This window comes from Leptonychotes weddellii, chromosome 4 (genome assembly GCF_054177405.1).
Source record: "Leptonychotes weddellii isolate Sample4059 chromosome 4, ASM5417740v2, whole genome shotgun sequence".
Taxonomy (NCBI): Eukaryota; Metazoa; Chordata; class Mammalia; order Carnivora; family Phocidae; genus Leptonychotes; species Leptonychotes weddellii.
This window is the reverse complement of record NC_138372.1, coordinates 85,662,733-85,681,051: the sequence shown is the minus strand read 5'-3', so window position 1 is coordinate 85,681,051 and position 18,319 is coordinate 85,662,733. Positions and strand designations below refer to the sequence as shown.

Genomic DNA, 18,319 nt, shown 5'->3' with positions numbered 1-18,319 from the left:
CTAAAGTCTCCCCTGGGCTTTGCAAGAAGCCCACAGGTTATGTTGGGTGTGAAAACTCTGAGAGCTGAGATGGTGCCTCCTCGGAGCCAAGTTCAGGTCTGTAGCACCAGGCAGCATGCACCGGGCAGCATGCCTGGGACACAGGGGACGCTCAGCAAAGGACATTTGCAGGGAGAGGTGTTGGAGTGACAGGTGAAGGGGAACTGAGAAGAGGAGAAATGATGAAGTGGGCTTGGCCCTTCTCAGCTCTCAGTCAGGTTTGGTAAGGGCACCCGCTGAGGCTGAGGCTGACACTCACCCTTGAATCGGCATCTGATTTCAAGAGTGCAAGCTCCAAAGGGCCCCGAGTTTGAGTGGCTGTACTGAGTAGAGTCCAGTTTTGGAACACTCATCAATTTGGTACCTATAGTTAAATAGCATCTATGTGAGTGTGTGTATCAGTCCGTACACACATCTATGTGCATCATCTCTTTAAGTATGACCAAGACAGGGCGCCTGGTTGGCTCAGTCGTTAAGCGTCTGCCTTCGGCTCAGGTCATGATCCCAGGGCCCTGGGATTGAGCCCCGCATCGGGCTCCCTGCTCAGTGCGAAGCCTGCTTCTCCCTCTCCCACTCCCCCTGCTTGTGTTCCTTCTCTTGCTGTGTCTCTCTGTCAAATAAATAAATAAAATCTTAAAAAAGAAAGTATGACCTAGACATAAGATGGAATGATATTCCCTGCAGGAGCAAAAGGGAAGAGAAGAGAGCAGGCTCTGAGACCCAGGTGGGGGGCCATGGTTTTGAGGGTGATGCCAGTCCTGCCCGCAGCCTCTCTACTCAGCCACCTTTCTCTCTTCCCTCCAAGTCCCACCCACTGTGACTTCTCCTCTCCCTTCCCCCTTTCTTCACATGCTTATCTTTCAAAGCCTTTCATCATTTCCTTAGCTTCCTCCACAATGGCCATGGTCACAGTTGTTCAGCACAGCTCCTTCCTGGGCTGGGCAGGGGCGGAGGAGGGGAATTGTGGGGGCATGGAGATCATACCTTCCTGGGCTTTGTTATTAGGGTGAACGTGGACAGCTGGGTGTTGATGTCATTAATCAGTCAATGAACAAATATTTACTGATTTCCATGTCCTAGGGCTGTGCTAAGTGCTCACTGCTCTCTCTGTTGTCTTTGCTTATTAAGTGAATAAAAGGGAAAAAATAGAAGATTATCCATCAGATCCCTTCACTGGGCTGAAGACGGGCTTGGACAAAGTCATCTTGGGTTCTGATCTCCTGACAGCCACTAACTAGTTGTATGGTGACAAGACTTCCCCACCATCCCCCCACCCCACACCCCTCCAGCCCAACCCCTACCCCTGCCAGGAAGGCCAGCGACTGGCGGACTCTCATTTTCTCAAGGCGGGGATTTTCCTATCGCCGAGACCGTGCCCGCTGAGGTGCCAGCATGTGACAGGGACAGCCTGGAGCATAGGAATGCCTCAGATACAGTCCCTTCCGACTGGACATTCTATAGTTCTAGGCTGCTTCTGTCAATAAATGACCAGAATATGATGGTTAATGAGACAAGTGAGATGGAAGCAGACAAAGAGGGTGTGGAATTCAGGCAGGCGGTAGAAATATTTCACTGCTATTCAGACAAGGAGAAGAGTTTGGATTTATTTATTTATTTATTTTTAAGATTTTATTTATTTATTTATTTGAGAGAGAGAGAGAGAGAGCATGAGAGGGGAGAGGGTCAGAGGGAGAAGCAGGCTCCCTGCCGAGCCGGGAGCCCAATGTGGGACTCGATCCCAGGACTCCAGGACCCTGACCTGAGCCGAAGGCAGTCGCTTAACCAACTGAGCCACCCAGGCGCCCAAGAGTTTGGATTTAAATTAGTCAATTGAAATTCATGTGGAAGACATCTTGGTAAAAGTGTTATAAAGGGTTACCATTCAAAAAACCAAAACAGTGATAGAAGATGCACTATATTCTGAGAAAGGCATAGGATTGAGAAGTCTTTATGGCTCTAAGAAGGGTTCAGCTTATTAGGGTAGGGGTCATCTAGAATGATCTTGGAATTATTGTGCAAGCCTTGTTTCCCCATCCAGAGTCTCAGACCAAACCCTGACTCTGAAATGTCAGTTACTGCTGTCATGACACTGAGGTGGTTTTTAAGTTGGTCAGATGAGAAAAATATGTAGTTGTACAAAGAAGCAGGGAGACAATAAAGAAATGAATACAGAAGCAGGACCTTCATAAATTCAGTTCATTCAGGGAAAGTAATCTGTCTTTGCGGAGCTGCTTCGGTTACGCTCTGTCTGCTCACCACATTTAGCAGGCTGATATGTTTGATTTATAAGACTCGTCCACCTCCTTGGAAAGATTGTGTTTATTGGATCAGAAGTTTGGAAGCATTGGAGAAAATCAGGTATTTGTCATTTCTAATTGTAGGTGGAAATGTCTAATGATCTTTGATGAATTACAAGCCCTCCCTGATCTTTGAGTCCCCTTCTTTCCTCCTACAATGAATGGTGAATGGTGGGCTCATTTCCCCAGCATTACAGAACTATATGTCTGCCTTATCTCTGGAGGTGTCATGTACGTCTTGGGACTTCCAGCAGCTGTGACACCTATAATGATGAGCCTCTGTCCCATGTAGGAAACAACAATGACAAAAAAATAAAAAATAAAAAACCCTCATATATAGTTTGGGGAATTCCTCAGTGTGGAAGGTAGGGCACTTTGGGAGCAGTGAGCAGACTGGCCTGACTATAATCACACAGGATATCTGCATGAGGGCATCATAGGAGACTTTGAGTACTGGACTTTCACAGAAGATTCCACAGCAATTGCTGATGTACTCATCAGCAGTGCCCTCTCACCCCTTCTCCACCACCAAGAACCTGGAGATAAGGTTCTCATCTGAGTGTGAATGAAAGGAGCACTCTCCCTGCTTTGTGACTTTGGGCAAGTTTCTTAACATCTTTGAGCCTGTTTCTTCATCTATAAAGCAGGGATAGTAATACCTAGCTCAGAGGATTATTGGTAAAGCTGATTTGAAGTAATGTTTATAAAATGCTTAGCGTAGTGTCTGCATATAGAAAGAGTTCAATTCATGAGAGTTGTCTGTTCCTATTAAATGAATGGCCAGGGAGAACTGGGAAATTCCTAAGTGTAATCAAGGGGTTAGGATTATAGCTCAGTTCAACAAATACGTGTTGTGCATGTGTTAATATTGTAGTCATACTGCTGGGAATTTATTCACATTTGTTCAACAAATACTATTAAGCAGCTGCTTGTAAGAAAATTGGTTCTGCCTATCGGTTACTCAGAGCCCTGAATAGTGCCCAAAAGATACTTTCCAATTCTATCCGTTCTTTTTCTTCTGAATGTATTCTGTATTTAGGAAGGTTTTTTAAAAAAGTAAGTAGACATTGCTAAGTGAAAGAAGCCAATCTGAAAAGCCTACATACTGTATGATTCCAATTCTATGAAATTCTGGAAAAGGCAAAACTATGGAGACAATAAAAGATCAGTGGTGGCCAGGGATTTCAAGGGAGGGAAGGAGGAATGAGTAGGTAGAGCACAGGGGATTTTTAGGGCAGTGAAACCATTCCATCTGATACTGTAATGATGAATACATGTTACTATACATTTGCCAAATCCACAGAATGTATGGGACAAACAGTGAACTCCAAAGTAAACTATGGACTTCGCTTAATAATAGTTTATCGATATTGGCTTATCAATTGTAACAAATGTAACACACAAAGGCAATATATTAATAATAGGGAAAACTGTGTGAGGGTGAAGATGAGGGAATATACAGGAATTCTCTGCACTGTACTTTCCTTTCGATTTTCATATACCTGAAATTACTCTAAAAATTTGTGTATTATATATATATTTTTAAGATTTTATTTATTTATTTGACAGAGAGAGGCACAGCAAGAGAGGGAACACAAGCAGGGGGAGTGGGAGAGGGAGAAGCAGGCTTCCCGCCGAGCAGGGAGCCCGATGTGGGGCTCGATCCCGGGACCCTGCGATCATGACCTGAGCCGAAGGCAGACGCTTAAGACTGAGCCACCCAGGCACCCTGTGTATTATATTTTTTAAGTAAATAGAAATTTCTGATTTTATTTTATCTCCCAGTCTTACCTCCTGGAGATTAGACTTTATTTCTTGGGCTGGAATGCGCATTTCTCCTTCATGTCCCTAAATTGCTGCGTGTTTCTCTTAATCCCAGTACCTCCTCATTAAAATATCTTTCCCATAGGAATGGGAACTCCGTAAGGGCAGGGACTATGCCTTATTCATCTTCGTGAGATCATGTCAGTTTTCTGGTCAGAGCTCCTAATGTCTCCCAATCCCAAGTGCTTTCCATGTGTTAACTCATTAAATCTTTGAAACAACCCTAGGAATTAGGTTCCATTCTTATTCCCACCAGATAGGAGAAAACTTAATCACAGAGAGGTTAAGAAACATGTCCAATTTAATAAACCTAGTAACTGGCAGAGCTGAGATACCAACCTAGGTAGTCTGATTCCAGAATTTGCAGAAAAGTACCAGAAAACCCCCAAATTTTTTTAAGGAGTAGGTCACACACATTTTTTGGGTGGTGTAATCATTAGAGGGAAACTCAATTATGTCTTTTCATTTTTTAGAAACTTATTTACTTATTTTAGAGAGAGAGAACATGGGGCGGGTAGAGGGAGAGAGAGAATCTGAAGCAGACTTGCCACTGAGTGAGGAGACTGACATGGGGCTCGATGATCCCATGACCCTGAGATCATGACCTGAACTGAAATCAAGAGCTGGACACTTAACCGACTGAGCCACCCAGGCGCCCCACTCAATTATGTCTTTTTAAAAATGCAATAATAGAATGGAAGAAAAAAAGGAGAAACACCTTGCACAGAGTAGGAGTGGTATTGTCCTGCGAAAGTTTTGGGTTTTGTATATTACATGCATGTGTATTTGTGTTGGATGCCATGTAAGATGTATTTAGAAAGCTCATTGCCTTAATCTGTAAGGAGAACTATTAGCTCGGGTCACAAGAAGTGCAGAGCTGAGGCGGCAGCAGCCTCCTGCCAGCCACACCTGGTACCTGCCCCCTTGCTCTGAGAGCATGTTGGCCTCGTTCTGCGCATGTGCTGGCTTCGTCTCAGCAGCTTCTGTCATGTCCAAACGCAGTGATGTCCAGAGGCAGAAAAACACCATCCCTTCTAGAGAAACCTGTACCAGACATCCCCAGCAGATTGCCCCTTGACTAGAATAGATATCCCCTTACTAGTCAGAGCTGAGTCTCATGCCCACTATAAATGAAGGTCAAGAAAGGAGACTGGGACTTCTATGATCAGATTCCGCCCACGTGATACAACTCTGGCCAAAGACTGCCAGCAAAGATAAAAGGCAGAATGGGTGTTAAGCAACCTAAGTGTTTGCCCTGAGTAGAACCCAGAAGAATAAAAACGTTTCAAGTAATTTCCTGTCTCCTTAGAGATGGAAGTTTAGGGCAGACTATCCTTTGATTCATCCATTCATTTATTCACTCAAATATTTACTGATTACCTCGTGTGCACCTGGGACACAGAGTTAGGCAAAAGAGACACGACTAATGCCTCTTTGGGAAAATTCTGGAAAAGGAGAGAGTGGTTGAATAATCTCAGAAATATATGTGTAACTATAAATTGTTATAAGTGCTTTTACAGAAACAAGGGAAATTGTGTGAATTGAGGCTGTAACAGGAAGATCTGATTTACACGGGGGAGGGTCAAGGTTTGGTGAAGGTTATGCAAAGAGAGAGCACAGACTCTTGTCTAAAAGAGAGAGATTTGAGAACTTTGGCTCCAGAAGCTCTTTGTGTAACATAAAAGGTCATCTTTGTTTCCATTATTCAGACATCCTTTACAAATCCTGGCCACCATTGCTTTTTCCTGGTGAATGTATGGGTTATTGTCCAAGTCATTTATCACAGGAGATCAGAGGCCAAAGCTTCAAGATGGTTTGAAGGCTAGGTAGTTGAGCTTCTGTTCACCTCAAGCTATGAAGAGGAATTGCACGGGACTATTGATAATGTTATTCTGTACCAGAGAGCCCTCCTTTGGAGTGGTTTTTGATTTTGCTGTTGTTCTGGTGTCTTTGTGCCAAAGGGCAAGATCACATCCTGTGTATGGGTCCGCATTCTCCCCTGAAGGTAATAAACATTGTCATCGTCAATAATTCTAGAACATGTGAATATGGAGGCAGGGCTGGACTCCAGAGCATTTCCACTGCAGTTAGGTCAGCTGGCCCCTGGAGCATGGGGGTGGGTGTGAGGGCAGGCAGAGAAGTATCCAGGAGAGGACCCCGCTGCAGACCCCAAAAGCAGTGATACTTCACTTTTAACTTCCCTCTTTGGCAATATCCATCTCGTATCACTAAGCCTTCAGCAAAGTCTTAACAAACCTTCTTTCCTGATCTTAGCAATCACTGTATGGAACTGGAGATAGGATCAATCTCTAGGTTGGGCAAAATGGCATGGGGAGAGCAGCAGTCTGTCTTGAGGCAAATGGGCATAACTGTGGAAGGAGAGGGTAGTAGTTTGGATCCCTATGATGATGACAAGCAGCTACCAGAATTGGTCTGTAGAGCATGTAAACACTTCTTAAGGGTTTCTCAGGAATACCTGGAAACAGGAGCCTGGTAAAAGATAGTACTTCTGCAATGAAAAGAGACAGAGTGGAGACTACGGTGATTTGGGGCATTAAAGTGATGTGTGAGGTTTGGACATTCAGATTACAGTGTATTCTTTCTAGTGCTCACAACCCCCCTGCAAGGTGATTTTATTATCTTAGAGGAGAGTGAGGCTCAGGGGAATGCCAACCTCAGGCTACAGGGCAAGTAAGCGGCAGGTAGGGCTGAGCCCAATGTCAGTCCATTCTGCCACGTTACCTCCCCAAATAAAACTCACTTGGGAGCTTCCTTTCAAGACCGTCAAGAAAGAAAGGCTCATGTCATTTTCTTCTGCTTCCCCTCCAAACTCTGGGAGAATAACCTGTGGAATAATGTGGGGAATGGCAGTTACAGGAAGAAAAGAGGAAAGAAGCCTTTTCTCTTAGCAGAAACTGAGGTGTCTTGTTCTATCCTGTAACTTCCCACTTTCTGACCTACAAATCAATCAGCATCCATACCCATTCTCATCTCCTGTTTTCCCCTTCAAATAAAGTTCTCTTTTCCCTTTTGAAGCCAATCTTGTACCTACGCCTTCTCCCCTCCTCTCAGGCCTTGATCCACCTGCCACTCTCATACTTTACATCTTGTCCCTGCTGTTCCCATCCCTAGGCTTATAAATACCTTCTAATCTGTCCCATTTTAACCCACCATTTCCAACCCATATGTCCCTCTAACCAAGCAACAATTAACTTTCCTAATGTTATCTGTACTTCCTCATTCTCAACTGGCTTATATCTCCATTTATGTCACCCTAAGGTCCTAATGAGTATTTTAAAAAATCTTTTAAAATTAAACTCATATAGGGGCATCTGGGTGGCTCAGTCGGTTGAGCAGCCAACTTTTGGTTTCGTCTCAGGTCATGATCTTGAGGTTGTGGGATCCGGCCCCGCATCCAGCTCTTCGCTCAGCACAGAGTCTGCTTCAAATTCTATCTCCCTCTCCATCTCCCTCCAGCTCTCTCTCTCTCTCTCTCTCTCACCACACACACACACACACACTCTCTCTCTCAAATAAATAAGTAAAATCTTTTTTTAAAATGAATAAAATTAAATTAAACTCATATACATAGAGAAAAATGCATGGAAGTGTACAATGCAAAGAATGTTCACACAGCGAACACATCTATGTATCTGCCACTAGGTAAAGAAGTAGGACATTCCCAGCACCCCAGAAGCCCTATGGTATTCTTCCAATCATTACTTCCTCCTTCCTTCATAAATCTACCATCATCCTGGCTTCTCATACCATGTATTAGTTTTGCTTGTTTTTTAACTTTGTGTAGATGGAAACTTACATTATGTGCTCTTTTGTATCTGGGTCTCTGGCTCAACATCACATTTGTGTGATGCAGGCAACGGGGGTTTATTTACATTTTCACTGCTGTATAGTGTTCCATTTTAAGAATGTGCCACAATCCATCCATTTCACTGTTTAGGGACATTTGAGATTATTTCCAGTTTGAGGCTATTTCAAATAGGATTTCCATGCACATTCATGCATGTCTCTTTAGTGTGCATGTGCACGTCTTTCTTCATCTGTTTTTAAGGGAAGGAAATAATTTGGTTGGCACCACCATAAAATAGGTTGGGAAAATTAAGGCACAATAATATTCAACCAACCGGACAAGTTGATCATGAACAACCACTATACTTACACAGAGAAGCATAGGACACCAGGGCAGCCAAGAGAAGACACTTGGGGAAGAAATGTGTCCTTGTGTGTGGGTGTAACACACAGAGAATAGGGAACAGAAACAGACCGTGTAATTAAGTACAAAATTGCACAGGCCCAGAGTACAGACAACTTTTAGAACCTCCTGGCAAAGACTAGACAGTTTAATACCAGGGCTGGATTCTCCACTCCTGCTCACCCACCCTGTCTGTGACACAAGAGGTACCTGGAGGCCATTCATGGGAGAGGGAAAGGAGTGGTAGGTCTGAGGGTCATTTCTATAGATCCCAGACATATTTCTGGCTGTGTCTTCTGCCCTCTGCCTCCCACACTGAAACTGAGGCTAAAACCTCTGTGAATGGAGACACATCAGATGGACTTTGCACACCCTCCACCCTTCCCACCCTACAGATGCAGGTCTGGAAGGGAGAGGGGAGTCCTGCAGATGGCCCAGAAGCAAGTGGGGCTCATCAGATGCAAATTTTCATGTCTAACCACTAAAGCTTGAAGTCTCTGTGTGTTTGGAAGCCAATGAATATAAGAAGGGTGGAGGAGGAGCTGAAAGGTTGTTTGGGGATTTTGGATTAGACCACGAGTGTGGACAGCTACAACTGACATCATCATCATCATCATCACCCCCCCCCCCACCATCATCATCCCTTACATTTGTATCACATAAGAGTCTACAAAGAGCTTTCTGTTCCTTAGCTTTCACATCTCTGTGGGGTGGCAGGGCAGGAATTACCCCCCCACTTCGCTGATTTGCCCAAGAACACTCCGGAGGGAAGGCAGGGTCAGAACTCTAAGCGCCTCTCCTGTCCCTCCTTGGGAACCCAAAGGGCAGCCCTTGGCTTGCTGTCGTTCTTAGGGAAGTGAAACAGGGAAAAGAGCGAGGGACACGTGCCCTGCGGGTGCAAGGACACAGAAGGCAAAAGATCTGGAAATGGTCAGAGGCTAAAGCGGTTGCGGGGTGGAGAGAGAGGAAAGGTGGAAGGGTGTGCTGACTGAGAATTCTGTGCCCTCTGAGGTAAGTCCGGAGCCACATGGAAGAGGCACCGATGCCCAGAGGGCACTCCCAGCCCCCGCCGCGGAGGTAGGGCGTGACCGCGTCGCACCCGCGCGTTTGCGGATTGCGGGCTTCGGCCAGTCAAACTTTCCGGGGCGCCCCACGGAGGGTGGGAGCGCGGTGGCGCCGCCCCCTCCCGGACGCGCGTCGAGCGCCCTCTGTCACCCCACGCCACCCCGCCGGGGGGCCGAGGGCAGAGCCGGCCCGCCCAGGTGCGCCGGGGGTTGGCCCGCAGTCCGGAAGGTGCGCCGCCTCGTCCCGGGCCTGTGCCCTCGGCCTCCCCCCGCGTGAAAGCGAAAGTGCCGGGCCCGCGAAGAGCGAGCTTTGGGGGCGGGGCCGGTGCGGACCCGGGACGGGCGCCGGGCACTCGCCGGGCCATGGACGGGCTCGGCCGCCGCCTCCGAGCCAGCCTGAGACTGAAGCGCGGCCGCGGGGGTCAGTGCGGGGCCGGGGCGCGGGGGCGGCACGGACGCCCGAGGTCGGGGCCACGAGGCTGGCGGGGCGGGGGCTGGGGGAGCGTGGCGCGGGGGGCGGCTCCGGGGGCAGTCCGAGGGCCACTAGGAGCGCAGGCCCGGCGCCAGGTGAGCCGGAGTGGCGGATGGCGCAGGTGCAGGGGAGGGGGCCAGGTGGCGGCGGCGGGGGTCGGAGGTCAGAGGAGCGGCCAGGCCCCTGGGGGCGAGGGGGGGAGGCGGCGGGCCAAAGGAAGCAGTTGTGGGGCCCCGGGGCCACGTGTCCTTCCAAGCAGGAAGTTTGTGGTGCAACCGCAGTGTTCTTGAGGCGCCCTCCCGGAGCCTCAGCCCCGCCCCGCCGCTCAGCTCCCCGACGTGACCACCCACACCTGCGGGCGGCGGGGCCGGGGAGAGCGTGGCCCCCAGCAGACCTGGGACAGAGCCTGCTCGGCTGCTGCCTTAGAGTGTGCGGACCAGACAGGGCACGCCTCCCCGGGCTCCTGACACCCGCCACCCACCCCTCGCCCCCCCCGCCAGGTGAGGGGAGAATAATTACGGGGCTGTGGGGATTCAGTTAGAAGTCACTGTTCCTTCGTTCCCTTTCTTCTTAGCAGGGGCACTGGGTTTTGCAAGAAAGCGATTAGGAGTTCCTTCATGTTTTCATTCATTCAACAAACATTTATTTCGGCTTGCCAGTAGCCAGTCCTGTGGCTGGGCAGCAGTAACCCTTAGATACTTGGCCCAGAGTTCCCAACCTACCGAGGAGAAAGGAGCGGATTGGAAAGTAAATCGGGGCTGTTGCCAGCTTTCTAACATTGGCAGTCAAAAAGTTTAGCGAGACCCCTTCCTACTCCAGGCCGCCGAACTGGGGAGATCTGGAAATGAGATCAGTGCCCCTTCTACCATCACTCCTACCCCCCCCCCAACTCCCCGTCCTTGCTGTTCTCCCTAAACCCAAGGCTTACAGTATCTGGTCATTTCAAGGCAGAGAGGTCAGAGACCAGAGTGGGGGCAGGGCCTGGAACTGCAACGGCTGGAAAAGAGTTCAGCTCCTCTGGCGCGCCTGGTGTCTGTCCTCTTTTCTCCGGAGAGTACTGGCCTGGTCTTTCCTGGGCTCCCTTAACCCTCAGAGATCCGTGTGAATGGAAGAGTTCTGCCTTTTGCAGCCCAGAGGAGACATTCCAGTTGTTTCACCCACCCCAGCCCCCAGACTGGGCTGATAATTGTGCCTGGAGCTGCTTCCTGGGCACGGAGTAGCTGTGAGATGAGCAGCCTGGATTACCTGTCCCGAGGTCAGCCACCTGTCAGGCCAGGAGAGTGTGCCCTCTTCATCTTCCATAACACCCTCCACCTTTCTGGGGAGTTCCCCATCTTCTTTTGCCCTTTTGGCCTCAGGGCAATTGTGTGATAAGAGGGTGTGTGTGGGTGGGTGTACAAGTGTGTGTAAGTCATCCTGGTGGGAAGACGTGGCAGGGGTGGTGGTCCTGAGTTGGGAGCAGCTGAACTAGAAAAGGAAGGGCCAGCTTTCCAAATCAAAGTTCCCGAGAGCCCCCTCACCTATATTCTAGCTGGTTCTATAACTTTACTCGGGTGCCTGTGGGAGGGGCTTCCTGGTGGAGGAACAAGTGTAACCAGACTCCTGACTTCCCTAGAAAGGGTGACTCCCTCCTCAGCTAAAAAACTCAGGACAGGAATTTCATTCCAGGGCCCTGGGGATTAAACGAGATGACCTACATTAATAGGATGGAGTGTTTTCTCTTCTGCTTTTCTCTTCTGTTGATAAACCTCTTTGAAAGGAAGAAGAAAGCAATCTTTTTCTGGATTTCTTGGGCTTCAGCCCAAAAGTCTAGTAACTTCTTTTGTTTGATTTTATGAGTTTTGCTGTTCTCCTGGCTCTCCTGATAAAGCAGGAGGAAATGGGCTGAAAATGCAACCCAAAGGGTTTAGGGAAAGGAATAATTTCCTGAGGTTCTGGAATGACCAGTGAAAAGATTTGGGTTCTCAAAGACCCTTGCAAACAGGAGGCATCCCACATTGGTGGGATGTTTGGTGTGTACTGCATCCAGAAGACGGGAGCATAGACATGGAACTGTCATAATTCCTACTCCAAACAGACTCTGTTAATAGTCCCTAAATAGTCCCTGAGTTATTCTGTGCCTCAGTTTCCCCATCTGTATCAGGAAGATACTTGTTCCTCAGACAGGTGGTGAGGATTATGCAACAAGTCTGTGTAGGTTGTGAGTAAGGCGTGGTGACAGTTCTGAGTGTTCTGGGTCATTGTCCTCATCATTACAGCATTTGTGACATCCTTATTTACTGTGATTGGGGTTCTCCCCAGGAGTCATGTCTGGGCCCCTGAGTACTGGCTCTTACTAGTCCCAAGGAAGCCTGGTCTGGAGCTCTTAAGAACAACGCAGCCGTCTCCCCCTATTCCAGCAACCCACTTTCTGCCAGAAGGCTGCAAATTCTTTGCTGGAGTGGCAGACAACGGACACCAAACGCTTTTGCCTCCTGGCTCTTACCCCATGCATTTACTCAGAAATTTACGTGAAAATCCCAGGTGACTTATTGCTATTTTTCTCTTTTCCCCAGCCTCCAGACACAGCCTCGAGACACCACTAGCGCCCAGGGGGCCAGCTGCTCTGCTCTTAGCTTGGGCAGAACTATTGGCCTGACCCAACAGGCGAAAAAGACTGAGCAGGAGTGGAGGTGGGGCAGGGATCACCCCAGTTGCTTTCCACTGAGTGAGCCTCAGGCTGCTGATGCAATTAGTCCCCTACTGGGGGCCAGGGAGAATGTCCTGAGTCAGTGCTTCCTATGTGGGAAGAGGGATTCTTTGCGGGAGCTCTGGAGCCGGTCCCTTGAGAGAAGTCAGTCTTAGGATATATTGCCGGGGGGCGCCTGGGTGGCTCAGTTGATTAAGTGTCTGCCTTTGGCTCAGGTCATGGTCCCAGGGTCCTGGAATTGAGCCCACGTAGGGCTCCCTGCTCAGCAGGGAGCCTGCTTCTCCTTCTCCCTCTGCCATTCCCCTGCTTATACTCTCTGTCAAATAAATAAAATCTTAAAAAAAAAAAAAAAGGATATATTGCGGGTGGTGAGAGATGCACCACTGTAGATCATCCTGACATATCAGGAACTCTTCAGCTCAGAGATGGGTTTGCTCTTTCTTTTACCTCCAGGAGAGGAGGGTTTTAGGTTCGGATCTATTTCCAGAACTCTCCTGCTAGAGAAAATTTTCCATGTAGAGAATTAATGGGCCGAGTCTATTTATCTTAATCAAGGGAGGCAGTGGTCTGCTGGCTGTGGGGAAGGTTTGGTCCCCTGCGCTTGCTTGCAGTCCTGAAGTTCTGGAAGCTTCAGCGTGCAGCAGGGGGGCCTTGCAGGGCTTTTTGGCCGTAGTGAATCAGGTTGAGATGTGAAAGGTCAGGAGTCAGAGTTACGGGGATATCAGATCCCTGTCCTGGGGCTGGTGAGGTTCCAGTGCCCACAGTCTGCTGCTGCTGGGCATTCTTCACTGTCCCGAGGTTGTAAATAAACCCACTGCGCAGACTGCAGCACAGGATTCACAGCCCTTAGCCCAGAAGCAGCTGGGCCTTAGAGGTGTTTGCTCATGACCTTTTTTCTTGCCACACCTTGGGGCTCTTGGGAGGAGCTGAGGTCAGAGCTGCAGTGCCAGGATGCTGCCTCTATCAACGCGGGTGTTCGGCCGCCTTCCTGGGTCCCGTCACATCCTTCTTGCTCAATCATTGGGTGCTCAGCATGGAAGCTGCTCTCCCCTATCTGGAAGGCAGCACACGGAGTGGCTGCATGGAGTTGTGTTTGGAGACCGAAGCGGCAGCCTCTCTCCCAGGCTTTCTGTAGCCAGCTTGTGCTGGAGGAAGGGGAAGCGCTCCATGCGCCTGCCCCCCCCACCCCCACCCCAGGCTGGAGAAGATGGAAGGACAAGTGGTAGGCCGGATGCTCAGGCTCTTCCGCAACCGGCTGCCTCGACTCCGAGCAGGTCTGGACTGGATTGCCCAATTCCTGTTTTCTAGGGTGACCCCTCTGATGGGCTGTTTGCTTCTTCCTTCTCTTCCTGTAGAATCTCTATAGCCTGACCTCCACCTGGTCCCCCATGTGAGGAGGCCGGGATGCTTCCCCTATCAGATTTCAGAGCTGGTCGTGCTGTCCACGGGGTTGGTGTGGCCACAGACACATGGCCCCGGGACCTGTTCTGATTCAGGTCCGTGTCCGCTCAGGCCTTACTGCTTCAGGTCCTGCCCTGGGCGCCTCTGGGTGGGCACAGTCTCTGCCTCTGGGGCAGAGGGCCTCCCGAGTGGCTCCCCAGTACATGTCCTTGGTTTCCACACCAGCGATTTCTGTCCTCCTCTTGGCTCCCTGCGCTTTCAGAAATCTCCCAGGGCAGGCACGAAAACTGCCCAGGTGGCTCTCAGGCTTTGCCAGGCCCTGGGTCGCTGGGTAGGCTCCGGGGACCTTGGCGTTGGCATGGCAGCCCCGAGGGGAGAGGTTGCCTGGAACCACACAGACCCCTTGGGGCACGGGCCACTGAGATACCAAGTGGGCCTTGGTGTCTTGGTTTCAGGATCTCTCCAGGACAATCTGAGGGACGCTGTAAAGGAGCCAGAAAGGGCCCAGGAGCACTGTCTGCCCCCCTTTGCTGGAGGGCAACACTTCTTTGAATACCTCCTCGTGGTTTCCCTCAAAAAAAAGGGTTCAGGGGCTGACTATGAGCCCACCATCACCTACCAGTTTCCCAAGGTAAGGTTGGAAGGAGGGGGCAGCGGGAGACAGGATTTGGGTGTTTGAGAGGCAGTGGGGGTAGGGAGAGGAGCCTCTCTCCCACTCCACCCTGCCGGGGCTTGAGTCTAGAGCTGCCCTGTGCTCAGTGCTCCTTTCTTCAGGCCCACCCCAGTTTCCTGTTATCACCCACAGGATCTAGGTCTGGCTTCTTTGTGAGGAACTGACCTGGGCTCCCTAGCCGGGAAACGAGGCGGGTTCTTCTGCCCCTTTTGGGGCCTCCTCATTCTTCCAAATTCTTTCCTCAGTCACCCTTCTCTGTAGAGAGGCTTGCCTTCTGCCACACCTCCTTGCAGGCCTCCCCTCCCTGGGGTGGGTGGGAAGGAGAGGGTGGGGCCGGCTTACCGCTGGTGGGCAGGCTCAGCCTGTGGCCACAGCCCAGACACCAGGCTCCTTCTTGTCTGCGCCTGGGCTAGGGTAAGGGGTGGGGATAGGGCATCCTTCTTGTTAACCCCAACAGTTCGACAGCTGAGCTGGCCACTTCTCTTCTCCGATATGGTAGCTCTCTCATGTGGCCCTCCCAGGAGGCCAGGCAGCCTCTGGGCCTTTTTGTATTCAGTGAGGCCCTGGCCCCCTTCCTGCCTACGTGGGTCCTTAGGATCCTGATGTCTAACTCAGGCTCGTGTAGATTTGGCCTAGGAGGGGCTGTTCTAGCCCCGGGGTGGGTCCAGTCCCAGACTGCAGTCCCTGTGCCGAGTGACTTTGAGGCACCCTTGAGCCCCCATGCCAGCAGGAAGGCTTATTCTCACACTGATCTAGAGCCTCAAAAAGAAGCCTGCCAACGCTCAGGCCCTCTCCGCCTGCCGCGGCCTCCACAATTCACTGGCTTCTTTTCCCGTTCCTTCTAGCGGGAGAACCTGCTTCGGGGCCAACAGGAGGAGGAGGAGCGGCTGCTCGGAGCCATCCCCTTGTTCTGCTTCCCAGATGGGAATGAGTGGGCACCACTCACTGAGTATCCCAGGTAATTGCTCGGGCCTGGGACAGAGGAATCTGTGAATAGGGGAGAAGGGACAAGTGTGAGCTCTGTGGGCCCTGTGGCTTGCTGTGCATGCCAGTTTCTCACCAGCTTACCTCCTGACGCAGAGGGACTGGAGTTGACTCACTTATAAGCATCTTGCCTGGAGTCCCCCAAGGCCAACGGTCTTGACTAACCAGGTTGACCAGTCAGTCACCTGTGTCCAGAGAAGGGCAAGAATCTCTCACCTATCCTGGGAATGACAGTTGCCATGTGTTGACTGCTTCTGGCAGAAGCTGGACTTTATGGAAGGCCTTTGGCTTCTAAGAAGGCAAAGTGGCAAAGTCCCTTTCGGCATCACTCCTGGAATTTGGCTGCCTGAGTTCAGATTTTGGCTTTACCACTTTTGAGTCAAATGACTTTGGATAAGAATGACCTCCTCAGTCTTAGTGCCTTTGTCCTTAAAGTGGGGATAGTAATTGAACCCCCCTCAAAGGGTTGTTTTGAGAATTCAATGAGGGGGTGTATTTAGAGCTGGGTGCCGATAAGCACATAATAAATAACTGATGTTATTATTACTCTCATGATTAATCAATCAGCTGCTCCCCTCTGCCCTCCTGACCCCCCCTCAGCATCTGTCTGAGGCTGACTGCCTTCCTCTTTTAGATCCCGTGAGTAAATGCAAACCGTGTGTCTGCTCTTCCTCAGGGAGACCTTCTCCTTCGTCCTGACCAACGTGGATGGGAGCAGGAAGATCGGATACTGCAGGCGCCTCTTGGTCTGTGCCGCTCAGAACTGCCCCCTCCTCTCTGCGGCCTGCTCCGCTCCACAGCTGGGCTTGCTCAAGCTTCAGCTGCAAAAGCCAAGGCTCCCTGGCAGTGGTGGTTGCCGGGAGAGCCCAGCCCAGCACCTGCTGCCATGTTAGTGCCCTCTGCACCCCTGCAGGAATGGGGACACAGGCCCCGCTCTCCCCACCCAGGGGACCTTCGCTGGCCGTGCTGTGGTCTCTGCTCTCCCCCAGGCTTTCAACAGCTCGCCCTGTGGGAGGCTCCTACCTAATCCTCCCTCCAGCTTCTGTACCCAGGACTAGCTGCCTCGAGCCCTGGAGCCTCCCAGAGCGTAGACCAGGATTCAGACAATGATTCTTGGGTCTTGAGAGGATTCTCCAAGTCACTTTTACAGTGTTGTCGTCTCTAGCCATTCCCTCGTCTCCACAGCACTCTTGTTCCCTTACTCTGCAGACCCCAGATGGTGCTGGTGCTGGTGGAGGCAGGGCTTGGCCCCTTCCAGGCCATCTGCTTTTGACTTGGGTGGCTGCTCTGGCCTTCCTGCTGTCCGTGCCACAAACAGAACCTCTGCCCACCTCTGCCCACCTCCTTCCCCCGTGAGCCCCCCAGCCCCAGCCTCGTGCCCCACCAGCCCCAGTTGGGAGAAGCCCTAGGGAGGCTGCAGCACTGAAGGAGCCTCTCTGTCCCTCCCCAGCCTGCCGGTCGTGGCCCTCGCCTTCCCAAGGTGTACTGCATCATCAGCTGCATTGGCTGCTTCGGCCTGTTCTCCAAGGTAGAGGTGGAGCGGGATTCCTCAGGGCCTGTTGGGCCTGTTCAGCTCCCAGGTCTGCCTGGCCACCTGACCCATCTGTGCTCCCGGGGCCCTGAGTGGAGCTCTTCCCTCACAGCCGGGGGAAAACCAAGGCACATTTGGGCAAACTGAGGCAGAGAGGAGCTTGGGCTCAACTTGATTTTAGAGAAAAGTGGGCGCTGAACCCAGGGGCCTGTCTCCCCTGCAGAGAGCCCAGGCTCCCCTTCTGGTCAGGGAAGAAAGCACCTGGAGCAGGACAGCAGGGAGAGCCCCAGGTTAGGAGGCGGGATTTTCCCGTTCCTCATCTGGCAAAGCTGTGCAATGATCCCTCACCTCCCTGACTCACGGTCTGGCGCGAGGCTCCAATGAAGTGACGTGAGAAACGCAGAACACTGAACAAATAATGAAGATAGTTACTATACAGAGTCATAGTATACTATTCCGAGACTCCCTCCGACTCCTCGGAGGGTGGAGTTCTCTAGGGCTTCTCCTGCTGGAGTAACTGGAGCGTCAGTACACCTGAGTTGGTTCTCAGAATGAACGGGGTGTGTCTTGGTGGCCACGCAAGAGTTTCAGTGTGCTCTGCCCCTAGCAGGCCTTTGGGAGGATGAGGAGGGGACACTGTCACCTTTGCTTGGCGGAGTGTTCTGAGGGATGGAGTCTGGCCCTGGCTCTGGGGAGTCTCCAGTGGAAGTAGGAGGGCCGGGTGTCACCCAAGAGGCCCACGCTTTGAGCTCCCACTGCATCCAGCATGACTGGACATGGTACCATCGTGGATGATGATTTACTCTGGGAGGACTCCTGGGGGGAAGGCAGCTAGGAGGAATGGGGCCTGGTAAAGAAGGTAAGAAGAAGAAGGCAGCAGGTCTCGTCTTGCGCAGGAGATAAACAGCAGACTGGGCTCTGCCAGAGAGGAGAGGGAAGCAGTTGGTGGAGGGGCCTGGAAGGTCCTCAAGGATTGGCTGGACCAGGGCAGGGGTGGGGTTGGTGGGGTAGTGGAGCAGGGCAGGGATGGGATTGGTGGGGTAGTGGAGGGGGGAGGCTCACACGTGGGGCCTCTGCCGCCTCCCAGTGGCTCCCTTTGAGCCTTGCCTCCCACAATCCATATCTTGCCTTGCAG

At 51.1% G+C, this 18,319-nt stretch overlaps 1 protein-coding gene across 1 annotated transcript in view; it reads left to right on the top strand.

The window, feature by feature from the left end:
• The first annotated feature begins 9,480 nt into the window (after nucleotides 1-9,480).
• DENND2D (DENN domain containing 2D) overlaps nucleotides 9,481-18,319 on the top strand; it is an 18,524-nt gene continuing 9,685 nt past the window's right edge. Inside the window, exons 1-5 of the mRNA XM_081817107.1 lie at nucleotides 9,481-9,855; nucleotides 14,452-14,627; nucleotides 15,515-15,627; nucleotides 16,330-16,399; nucleotides 17,104-17,329. Coding sequence (XP_081673233.1) covers nucleotides 9,798-9,855; nucleotides 14,452-14,627; nucleotides 15,515-15,627; nucleotides 16,330-16,399; nucleotides 17,104-17,329 — 643 coding nt within the window. The 5' untranslated portion in view covers nucleotides 9,481-9,797. The remainder of the gene's footprint in view (nucleotides 9,856-14,451; nucleotides 14,628-15,514; nucleotides 15,628-16,329; nucleotides 16,400-17,103; nucleotides 17,330-18,319) is intronic.